General features: G+C 38.5%; 1 protein-coding gene across 3 annotated transcripts in view; it reads right to left on the reverse strand.

The window, feature by feature from the left end:
• Nucleotides 1–691: 691 nt before the first annotated feature.
• Nucleotides 692–12678, reverse strand: part of LOC127439453 (zinc finger protein 883-like) — an 80817-nt gene continuing 68830 nt past the window's right edge. For 2 of the 3 annotated variants that reach the window (XM_051695658.1, XM_051695659.1), the window contains 2 exons: nucleotides 4938–5463; nucleotides 692–3497 (listed from right to left, as the gene is read on the reverse strand). In XM_051695658.1, coding sequence (XP_051551618.1) covers nucleotides 2185–3497; nucleotides 4938–5463 — 1839 coding nt within the window. In that variant the 3' untranslated portion in view covers nucleotides 692–2184. Of the gene's footprint in view, nucleotides 3498–4937; nucleotides 5464–6357; nucleotides 7210–12678 lie in introns of those variants that run through there. The other variant, XM_051695660.1, reaches the window with a different exon arrangement.

The raw sequence follows: 12678 nt of genomic DNA on the forward strand, positions 1-12678 counted from the left end.
TGATTTAGTATGTTTTGCTGTGTAATTCTAATGTTCAAATTAAATAAAGTGTGTGTTTTATTGAACACATAAAATGTATATTTCAGTGTTTGTGTGCTTCAATTTCGGATGCAATCTCAATTTATTATTACAGGTGCTCAAAAGGAGTATTTGAGGAGTGGTCATGTGTATTGTATCTTAACATTCTAAATATTTGTTTTATCCCGTTTTCCCACTAATCACTAGAATGGTCATAACTTTTAAACAATAGATTATATTTCTAATCTGTCTGTTATGCTACATTGGCCACAAAATTAAGTATATTTCATACACTCTAAGTTTCCCTCTAGCTTGTAATTAAAATGGTTGAAAATGCAGTTGTCTGATGAAGTATGGTGGCCGAAGAAGATTTTTGTAAAAATTGCTGTGTGAAATCTTATTGATAAAGGATGATTAGCCTTAAATAATCATACATATATTTCTATCATTTGAAAGCCCTAGTTCTTCACTTCAATATGGTATATACAGTTTAGGTGTGTGATGTTATATGGATATGAATGTAATGTGAATATGGATATGAATATCATATTCTGCCACAAAATGGAATTTTCAGAATTTTGGGCCCAGGCATTAAAGGGTTAACGGTGTGGCAAAGTGGTGAGTACGTGCAGGTGGTGCAGTGGAATAATCACACAGACGATTGATTCACAGGTTCAAGGGTGTTTATTACTGATTAGAATGTCCAGTGCCTTATGGCCAAACCTGTAAACAATAATGACGATGGAACTGGTACAGCGACGTGTATCACTTGTTTGTAAACCCAACGGGTTTGACCCGAAACCAAAAATCCAGACTTTTGTGACCCACACAAAACAAAAACACAGATTCTACAATGCGTGAATGACATGTTCGTGGTGTAAAGACAGTTCATCAGTGAAAAGTGAGATCTGGGAGCCTGCAGCTGCAGCTCTGGATCGTGTTGGTAATCTTGAAACAGACAATACAACAGCGTTACAAGACAAAACTAACAAACACTCATGGTTTCTATCACAAATAACGGGAACTCCTTCTAGGCTGTTGCTAACCATATACAAAGGAAAAGATCACTTTCACTATGCCCCCTATTTATACCCTCGCTCATGACCCCAGGTTAACGAGCACATCCGCTCCTCCAATCCTTGGATGCCACGCCATCTCCCTTCTAAGTCACTGAGCTTGGGTGCTGTAGCCCAGTCCCCTTCTTAAATGACCAACTTCCTTTTACATCGTGCCCTCAGAGTTTGGGAAGGAGATCTAACACCAAGTATCGTTCGATCTCTGTCACAAACAGTAATAATTATTATTTGCCAAATAAATTGGAGGACATTCCTTTTTTTCTAAAGTGTATTTATTGTGGATCTAATTATCTTAAAGGGCTTTGCCCTTTCCCCTTTATTGATGAATTTTCATATATTTAATTCAGGGGGTAATCATTCTGCAATGTACAATACTGTGTGGAGATGGCTTGTACAGTAAACTGCATAACAATATACAGTACTGTATTCGTAATTACTCTGGTTTACATTTGTTAGATTTTTTTGAAGTGCAAAATGTTGTTTAAACCAGTTTTGCGTTGGTTTTGTCCACTTAACATTTATACAAGCTGCATAAGTAGGTATTTTCTATAGATGTTCACAGACCCAACTTTCACATTTTTCTTCTATGCCCCAGTCCACAGTGGGTTAGATATTCAACATTGTAATGTACTATCATTAATATTCATGGACTTGTTCTTCAGAAAATGAATACAAATTACAACACTTAAACACGTTATTTATTCATAATACATGGATATTAGTATCTGTAAAAAAAAACAAAACCTAAAAATCTATATAAAGATGCATATATTGAGAATCTAAATAAAGATGCACATACTGAAAATCTATATAAAGATGCACATATTGAGAATCTACATGAAGGTGCACATATTGAGAATCTACATGAATGTGCACATATACAATTCATTACTTAATTGATCTGTTAATCAGAACAAAATACAAATAACAAAAAATAAAAAATAAAAGAATTCTATAAGCCATCTATTATTTATTACAACAAAATGGGAGTTCAGGTTCAAAAAGCGACTACATTTAATGAAAGGTTTTCTGGAAGCGTGTCTGTCGGTCTCCTCGGCTTGCTTTTTAATGCAGGAAAGTCACTGAAATGTCATGTTTGTTTGTTTGTTTTTTTGTCTCCTGTGTGACTTTGCTTGTGTGAAACAAGGTGTCCTGACAGCCTGAAACTCTTCCCGCAGTCAGAGCAGCAAAACGGTTTCTCTCCTGTGTGAATTCTCTGGTGTTTTCCAAGGTCTCCCGAGTCCCTGAAACTCTTCCCACAGTCAGAGCAGTGATATGGTTTCTCTCCTGTGTGAATTCGCTGGTGTGAAACGAGAGATCCTGACTGACTGAAACTCTTCCCGCAGTCAGAGCAGTGATACGGTTTCTCTCCTGTATGAATTCTCTGGTGTAAAACAAGTTCTCCTGACTGACAGAAACCCTTTCCACAGACAGTGCAGCAATGCGGTTTCTCTCCTGTGTGAATTCTCCGGTGTTTTACAAGAGATCCTGACTCCCTGAAACTCTTCCCACAGTCAAAACAATGATAAGGTTTCTCTCCTGTGTGAATTCGCTGGTGTAAAATAAGGTCTCCTGACACCCTGAAACTCTTGCCACAGTCAAAACAATGATAAGGTTTCTCTCCTGTGTGAATTCGCTGGTGTGTTAAAAGGGCTCCTGACTCCCTGAAACTCTTCCCACAGTCAAAACAATGATAAGGTTTCTCTCCTGTGTGAATTCGCTGGTGTAAAATAAGGTCTCCTGACACCCTGAAACTCTTGCCACAGTTAAAACAATGATAAGGTTTCTCTCCTGTGTGAATTCGCTGGTGTGAAACAAGGTGTTCTGACCGACTGAAACTCTTCCCACAGTCAGAGCAGCAATACGGTTTCTCTCCTGTGTGAACACGCTGGTGTGAAACAAGGTGTCCTGAGTTACTAAAACTCTTCCCACAGTCAGAGCAGCAATACGGTTTCTCTCCTGTGTGAATTCGCTGGTGTGAAACAAGGTGTCCTGAGTTACTAAAACTCTTCCCACAGTCAGAGCAGCAATACGGTTTCTCTCCTGTGTGAATTCGCTCATGTGAAACAAGGTGTGCTTGCTGACTGAAACTCTTCCCACAGTGAGAACAGTGATATGGTTTTTCTCCTGTGTGAGTTCGCTGGTGTACTATAAGGGAATGTAACCGACTGAAACTCTTCCCACAGTTAGTGCAGCAATGTGGTTTCTCTCCTGTGTGAGTTCGCTTGTGTATTACAAGGGAATTTGCCCAACTGAAACTTTTCCCGCAGTCAGAACAGTGATACAGTTTCTTTCCTCTGGGAGTTCGCTGGAGTATTTTAAAATCTCCTAACTGGGCAACATTGTTCCCACAGTCAGAATGTTCTCCACCGCATGCCCTCACTTTAGCTGCTGGTCTGGAACCTGGAAAATACAAACAGGAGAGAAAGTCAGAGAGACTGTTTTAATAGAGAAACGCAGCAATTGTATCTTCCTCGTTGGTTTCATGAGCTTATTCTATGTTGGGTTTTGCACAGATGCAAACACAACACTGTAGCGTAGTCCACACAGGGGGGGCAACATTGCCACAAACCCCCTTGTAGTTTAAAATACATTCTGTAGAACAGTAGTCAGTTGTCTTCAGTTTCACATTCAGTTCTACATCCACCATTTTGACTTTACAAGCTTTTTCAATTGACATTTTCATAAAATTGCACGGCTCCCATATACTCTTTTCTACACTGCTTGGAAAAATGTGCATGTTTCAGAAATATTATTTATTATGATACATTTTTCAATATTTCTTGGCAGGGTGGTTTGTAAGAAAGAAATCTAGAATACATCCCACAACAAAACATATGATGACATCATTGGAAAGGTGTACTTATTACTTTTCTGTTGATGTTTGATGTTTTGGGTTTTAATTTGTGATTTATGGTTATTGAACTACAAGCACTAAAAACAGAAAGCTGTCGTATGCATGCTCAATTATGGTCATTCCCCCAAAGGCGACATAGGGTTAAAGCAAGCTGTTAATGTAGCACATATCTGATGCTACCTGCGAGATACATGAAACTTTACAGCAGAGCATCTTATTCAGATATCCAATTAAAAACTGCAGATGACTAAGTCAGACAATCGTAATACAGTCAAACCTGTATTAACACTTTTCAGACTGAGAATTCTATTCATTTTGAGGGCCAACTGACATGACTTTATTATACCTTTCTATAGGCTGAGAGCCTGAGGATCATTAAGATACATCATTTAACTATATGATTAAGTATAACCTATAACAACCCAGTTTGAATGCTTGAAAAAAGCTTTTTAAATTCACAAATACTTTTTTCTTTAGAAATGTTCTCAAAAGTGACATTTACTGGCCTCCTACTTGAAAAGTAACAAAAATAGTCAAAACACTCAGGAACTAGGATCTGAAAGAATTTCATAAATAAGTTCTATGATCTTGATTTTTTGACTGGTGTGTTTTTACCTTTTTTGAGGCATGATGAAGAGGTTTTACCTGTTATATTCCCAATAATATTTTGGCTCAGTAAGCATTCTGGATCTTGAAAACCAAATTTGTATACTCTTAGGTAAAACAAACTGTTCAATGGTAGATAAAAAAAAAATAATAATAAATAAAATACACACACATCTAACTCAAACATATGGGAACATGTAACACAACAACTTCAGTTCCCCTTTAAGTTCTCTACTGGAAGCGAGTATTTTTGAACAGGTTGGAGTGAAAATCAGACCCCTAGTAATCTGCTCTGTGCCTCTCTCTCTGTAGTGCCACAGTGGATAATATCACTCACACAGTGTAGAATAACAATGTCACAGCTCAAGGGAGTCACTCACCTGCTGGACTGCCCTCTGAATAAGAGCTCCCCTTATCTTCCTCTCCACCTCCTTGCAAGCTGTTGGGAGAGACTTCCTTTGCAGCTCCTAGCTCTCTCACGCAGATTCTCTCCAGCACCACGCTACACTCCCGCAGGCGTACAGGACCCTGCCCACGGGGGAGAACTTCAAAGTCCTCACATTCTTCCCTCCCTGGTTCTGAGTGTTCAAACTGCACTTTCAGGGGCTGCTCCAGTTTATTACATACCACTTCCAGCACTGCTTCTTTCATGGGATCTGGTTCTTCTGTCTGGGGGATCTCCAATTCATTGCACTCAGCTTTAATCCCAGCAGACACCTTTGGCTTATTGCTGTCACATGGTATGATCTCACAGAGCTCCTGTTTAATGGGGAGGGAAACCAGTCCAGAGAACTCCAGTCTAATGGGGGCCATTTCATTTTCAAGGAGCTCCTCTTTTATCGTGACAGATTCCATCCTTACAATGTCCACAGCATCAAACAGGGGGGCGGCTCTGCTTAGTAGCTGCTATAGAAAAAGAATAAAAGAAAAATGATTAAAAGAATAAAAGTTGATTAAAAGTGCTCAAATCAAAGAGGTTTAAAGAACAGATCTCCTCATTTTGATGGCCTCAATACTCAAAGTGTTTTCTGCAAACTCACTGTTGGAATGATTTTTTTTTTTTTTTTGAAGGCTGTGAACATTCCCATAAGCCATATGCAGTCAACTCTAGATTTTCTGGTTTGCAGATCATTCGTGCTAACAGAAAAAAATTATTAAAGCGCATGCTCTATAGGTTGACTATAACCACTCAGCGCCATTGTAAAAGGAAATATTTGTAGTAGGCAGTAATATAATAACAATGAACATGATCAAATGACAAGTCTATACACAAATTGCAGTGTTTATTTTTTATTAGTAGCCTATTATTCGGATAGTTTCCTACAAGCCGGCATATCTTCCCACTTAGGAATCAGCAATACTGAAACTCGACTGAAGAAACTGCAGTTTCACTACCACACAACACAACACTACCATACTGTTTACTCTTTTATGGTTTATATTATTTTATAAAAAGGCCTCATCATTTAATACACAGAGGTTTCAAAACGGACTCATGACTTTTACCACCGACTCGCCTGCTTGTTTAGAGCAACACAGGAACGGATGTGACGTCACACTAAAGAGGCCCATTGGTTCCATAAGTTTTTTTTTTTTTTTTTAATGGAGGCCTTGTTAAAATGGTTGGGCCTCATATTAGCTTTGTTATTTCTGTCACTGTAATCTTGTCTGTCTGTGTTCTGCTGGTTTTTGTTCCAACTGAGGGGCTGCCTAAACTTTAAAGGTGATGGCCTTCCAGTCTATGCCAATTTAATAGCAGCAGGTCAATGGATAGGACAGGTTAGACCATTGGATTTCTACCTGTGGTACTGTATGTGTACCAGTACTGGTGGGCGACAGGTTTCCAACAGGTGGTCAATGTCCTTACGACAACAATGTGATTCCCCCAAACCACAACACTCCCTCAATCTCTCTCTCGTAATTATGCATCAATCTGTACCTTAGACACGGATAAAAAAAAAAATAGGAAAAAAAAACACAGAATCAAAGACTGTCTGATAAATTACTAATGTTACCTCATTTCCAGGAATTTTATTTCCATACTGCGTCCACACAGTACTCAAACAGCACAGTAATGAAAGCATGCCAAGCTGTCCCCACAAAGTATAAATCTGTGTAGATAACAAAATGCAATACCTAGAATAGTAGGTATTTTAAGTCAGACTTTGTTTATTTTAGCCATGGTTTTCCACTTTATTTTAGACAAAAATCTTACGGAAGAAAATAAAAAGACACTGTGCATAGGCTACTTTTTTTATCCAAAGACTATATTTCCTGTAATCACCAATGCGTTGATGGCTGCAGTGCTGTTAAAGAAATGTATGAACTCATGCCTGCCACTTGGGCCTGGACCAAAAACCTTGACGCACACGTGAACTGAAAATGACAGTGCCAGTATTAATGGCGACAGGCTGCTTCTGGGGTAGAAGGAATAACCTACTGACAAATATAAAAAAAAAAAAACCACCATCACTTTAAGAAAGTTCGATATCCCATAAGGCTACGATTTTGGCATGGGGAATTATAGCAAAAATCACAGACTGGTCACAGGCAATAAACAATAAATCACAAAAATGTACACATGCAATACTCTTTTCGCTGCATCAAAGACGATTTTAAATTACCTCTTAAACGTTATAATATAGTTTACTGACAAGAATTATTGTCGAGTGTAAAATGTCCATTTACATACAGTTAGAGCTTTCCTCGGTTCTGAAAAAGAACGTTTTAAGTAATAAAGGCACGACAGCGTCTGTCACTTTTCTAAGCCCCGACCCTTTGATTGATATATGACCCTAAGACCCGCCCCTTTCACATCATTTGATCGATTTATGACACTAAACCCCGCCCCTATTGGCTGATTTATGACCTGAAGTCCTGCCCCTCTCCACGCCTCTGAGTGATTTATGACCCTTAAGACCCTCCCCCTTTCCCCATGCTTTGATTTATGGCCCTTAAGCTCCTCCCTTTTCCCCCAGGCTTTTGAATGATTTATAACCCCGTCCCTTTTTACCGGACGTCCGTCAAAACTAGCCCTCCCCTAAAAATGGCGCCTGTTGTATCCTTAGTTTATAGACTATTACAAAGAAAAGACAGAAAGAAAGAAAGAAAGAAGAGAAAGCATGTAGTATTGAAGTGCATTGTTTTTTTTGTTTTTTTTTACAATGTTCGAGACTCTCCGTAACAATAACCGGGGTCATTAACATACAGAGAGTCCATAAACATATGAAAGAGTCTCATAATCAGTATATTATACACATATTACACAGAAAATTAACCCATAATGGCAAGCCTCAAATGTGCCGGGCCCTACATTTCGTTTGGATTTCCAGGCCGTGGTAGGTAGCTGTGTCAATTCCATAATACACGTTTCCATCTGGTTGATTTTAATATTACAACGTGTTCTAAAAAACAATTTAAAGTTGTTTTTGAATACAATAAAGGTTAACACAGGCTTAATTGTAAAGGATTTAGGGTTTTTTAGGAGACTACCCATAATGCCGTTTTGCATACTGGTTTCTATTAACATTACAGAGAACCCTAAAAAAAAGAGTGCCACTATGTTCTTTGTCTTAATGTGTTTATTTTAAGACCATACAAGATGTGGTTAGGTATAAGAACAATATTTTTTCTGTTAAAAAACGGTATAAATGCTGCAGTATTAATCATGCCACCTACTGCCATCTAGTTGAATTGAATATTGCAGGGGCTACGACCTGGATATGTGTAAGGTCCTCTAAAAAAACAGTTTCAAATGTATTTTAGACACTGATAAATGTTAACACAATATTATTTGACTTAATGGGGTTATTTTAACACCACACATGACGTGTTTAGGACTAAGAATCCTCTTTTTCTGTTAAACTGTATAAATGAGGTAGGATTAGCATTACCACATACTTCTGTCTGTAGCTCCTTTTTAATATACCAGCATCGGTTTCTAATTATTTAAAAATATATATATTGTAAAAAAAGCATGTTTGAAAGCGAAAACTAATGTTTTAATATGAATAAAGTATTTTTGTTACCTACAGGACTCTGTAACAAGGTAACGTCTAATTGATAGTTATGCTGTACTGTATGCAAATGGGGTAGACATCTCTTTGAAACAAAGAATCAAAAGCTGTAAGGGTTGTTTAATGGCTTATCTATTTATGCCTCCTTCAGGTAACAGTATTTAAACCTTGCAGGAAGCATTATCTGAGAAAACTTCATTTTGGATCAAACTATACAACTCACCTGACTGCCTGATCTGCGTTGGAAAATATTGTGTGCTTTGTACTCTCTAAAATATAATGGATTACTTCGACAACAATTTAGGTAAGTGTGCTTATTTTTAAATTGTATCAAATGTGCTTGTTTAATACAGTTTGTTGTCTGATGTTTAAAAATTGTTTTTGGCTACTTAGTACTCGCTCGTCCGTCTATTTAGATATAAGATTGTGTGTCTTAAATACTTTAGATCGCGAGATGTTAAAAATGCTGTTTTTGTTTTGTTATTTTTTGTTACGGGTACTATGTGTGTTCTGAATGACTCTGTTTGAATCTCTGGCAGAGTGTTATATATACACATGTTAAATAATAGTCTAAAAAACGCTTTTCTTTTTTATAAGAGCTGTTTAAACGTTTTTACATCGGGTATCCCTGTTCGAATCTCTGAGCCGTACTCTAGGGGTGTGTGCTCTTACGCTTACATGTGCGAGTGGGTATGTGCTTTTTGAAGCCCCGTTTGAAATCTCTGGGTCCTACTTTTTTTTGTTTTGTTTTTTACGGGGTGTGCGTGTGTGTGTGTGTGTGTGAGCACTTGTGCTTTTTGAAGACCCAGGTTTTTTAATATTATAATATTGACAAATAAATATCTAAAAAAGATGTTTATAGTTTATAAAGGTTATTTAAATGGATTAGTGCTTATTGAATCTCTTTGTTTTGAAGTGTTATATTATGACCACCCCAAGATGTCCGATGCTCTTTTTTCAATTGAAATACTTGTAACAGTCGGAGGGATTTTTCAAATTACACTTCTTAAGCCCCTTACAGATATCTCAATATTGTGAACATTTTAAATCCTATATTTCTTTCTTTCTTTCTATTTTAACACTTTTCTTATAACACAATCACCTTCAGATTTCTCAGCTGCATCGTGTGATTTCCTGACCGGTTCTCTCTGTACAGCCTCCCAAGATTATGAAATATTTTCAGAAATTATCAGCGATATTAGTAAATCTTTTTATTTATTTATTTTTTCTAAAGGCCCTTTCAACTTATTTTATTTATTTATTTTGACAGCTAAATATTCCTCTGAGGCTTCAGCAGCTGATGATTCATTCCATTTCCTGGTCGATAATGTGTACCCCCAGTCAAGAATGTATTGTAGTGGCGGAGTTAGAGGCTTTAGTAGAACCTTTTTTTTTTTTTTTCCAGAGTTTTTAATGTCTCTCTCTCTCTCTCTCTCTCTCTCTCTCTCTCTGTGTGTGTGTGTATATATATATATATATATATATATAAACACTGTGTTCCGGATCCTCGGGGTAAAGTTAAATGTGATGAGTGTCATAGAAATTGTCCTTCACAATCTTGTTATGATTCTCATAAATCTGCTTGGACCCCTTCCACTGTTACTTTAGATCTGAGGTTTTCACACTTTGATACCTTTGAAAATGTGTGAAGCTTGTTGTAGGTTAGTCACTATCAACCCTGATAAACCCAAAAAAAAAGCAATTCATAACTCCTCTCAGGGCCCCTGAAGTGTCTACGAATTATGTCTTCTATGATTTTGAATGTAGACAGGAGGATGGTGTTCATGTACCCAATTATCTGCATTGCATCCGTTTGGATGGTGTCGAATGGTCTTTGGATGGAGAGGATTGTGTGAAGGCATTCTTTCAGAGATACCGTAATTACAAGTATAAGCACTATACTTTTATAGCGCATAACTGAAAAGGTTAATATGGTTAGCTGCTCATGAATCATCTAGTACACATTGCCATTACCCCTCAGATATTATCTCAGGGCAGCAAACTGATGTGTTTCATTGACAAAACGTTCAATATGAGGTATATTGATTCTTTGAACTTTTTACCTATGCGTCTGAGCGCTATGCCTAAAGCGACGGGATTTGAGGCCTCTAAAGGGTATTTCCCACATTTCTTCAATACTGCTGAAAACCAGACCTATGTAGGACTGTACCCGGATCCTAAGTACTCCGGTATTCACCAGATGATGGCCAAAGGCCGTGAGGATTTTTATGCATGGTATGTGACCGTTAAGGATGGAGTGTTTGATTTCATAAAGGAGATGGTGTTTTACTGTAAGAACGATGTTGAGATTTTAAAAGAAGCATGTATTCGATTCAAAACAGAAGTTTACAAATGTAGGTGAGATTGACCCCTTACAATGCACTAAAGTCGCCTTGTTGTCATGATGTGGGTCTTGTCAATATTTGGCACCCCATTCAGCACACCACTTAATAAAATAGGCTGCATGACACTGATAAATGATTACTGCCAGAGTAACATTCACATACAGGTGTGAGGGACTTCAGCATTTCACAAATAACACAAAGAATTAATATATTCCTCTCTCACTTGGTTTTAACACCAGTGAAGTGTGCTCCACCCTGAGCAGAGTGAATGCACATAAAGTTGCTGGCCCTGATGGCATCCCTGGCCGAGTGCTCAGGGCCTGCGCAGAACAGCTGGCTGACGTCTTCAACAACATTTTCAACCTCTCCTTGGCCCAGGCCATCGTCCCCACCTGCTTCAAAACAGCCACCATTGTACCAGTACCAAAACATGCTGCTGCAGTGGCCCTCAATGATTTCCGCCCCATTGGTCTTACTCCCATCATCGCCAAGTGTTGGACTTGGACTTTTTCTCTAACAGACCACAGTCTGTTAGGATCAGCAACCACAACTCTTCCACCCTCATTTTGAACACTGGTGCACCACAGGGCTGTGTGCTGAGTCCAATCCTCTACTCCCTCTTCACCCACGACTGCATACCTGAGCATGGCTCAAATTCCATAATCAAGTTCACAGATGACACCACGGTGGTAGGCCTGATCAGCGGCGACTATGAGATGGCCTACAGGGAAGAGGTACAGCACCTGGCAGTGTGGTGTGCCAACAACAATCTCACACTCAACACCCAGAAGACCAAGGAGCTGACTGTGGACTACCGGAGGACTAGGAATGGCCACACATACACTCCCATCTACAGTTGTGCTCAAAAGTTTGCGTACCCTGGTAGAAATTGTGAAATTTTGGCACTGATTTTGAAAATGTGACTGATCATGCAAAAACACTGTCTTTTATTTAAGGATAGTGATCATATGAAGCCATTTATTATCACATAGTTGTTTGGCTCCTTTTTAAATCATAATGATAACAGAAATCACCCAAATGGCCCTGATCAAAAGTTTACATATCCTTGAATGTTTGGCCTTGTTACAGACACACAAGGTGACACACACAGGCTTAAATGGCAATAAAGGTTAATTTCCCACACCTGTGGCTTTTTAAATTGCAATTAGTGTCTGTGTATAAACACTCAATGAGTTTGTTAGCTCTCACGTGGATGCACTTAGCAAGCTAGATACTGAGCCATGGGGAGCAGAAAAGAACTGTCAAAAGACCTGCATAACAAGGTAATGGAACTTTATAAAGATGGAAAAGGATATAAAAAGATATCCAAAGCCTTGAAAATGCCACTCAGTACTGTTCAATCACTTATTAAGAAGTGGAAAATTTGGGGATCTCTTGATACCAAGCCAGGGTCAGGTAGACCAAGAAAGATTTCAGCCACAACTGCCAGAAGAATTGTTCGGGATACAAAGAAAAACCCACAGGTAACCTCAGGAGAAATACAGGCTGCTCTGGAAAAAGACGGTGTGGTTGTTTCAAGAAGCACAATATGACGATACTTGAACAAAAATGGTCAAGTTGCCAGAAAGAAGCCTTTACTGTGCAAATGCCACAAAAAAGCCCGGTTACAATATGCCCGACAACACCTTGACATGCCTCACAGCTTCTGGCACACTGTAATTTGGAGTGACGAGACTAAAATAGAGCTTTATGGTCACAACCATAAGCACTATGTTTGGAGAGGGGTCAACAAGGCCTAC

Source organism: Myxocyprinus asiaticus, unplaced genomic scaffold, assembly GCF_019703515.2.
Source record: "Myxocyprinus asiaticus isolate MX2 ecotype Aquarium Trade unplaced genomic scaffold, UBuf_Myxa_2 HiC_scaffold_52, whole genome shotgun sequence".
Taxonomy (NCBI): Eukaryota; Metazoa; Chordata; class Actinopteri; order Cypriniformes; family Catostomidae; genus Myxocyprinus; species Myxocyprinus asiaticus.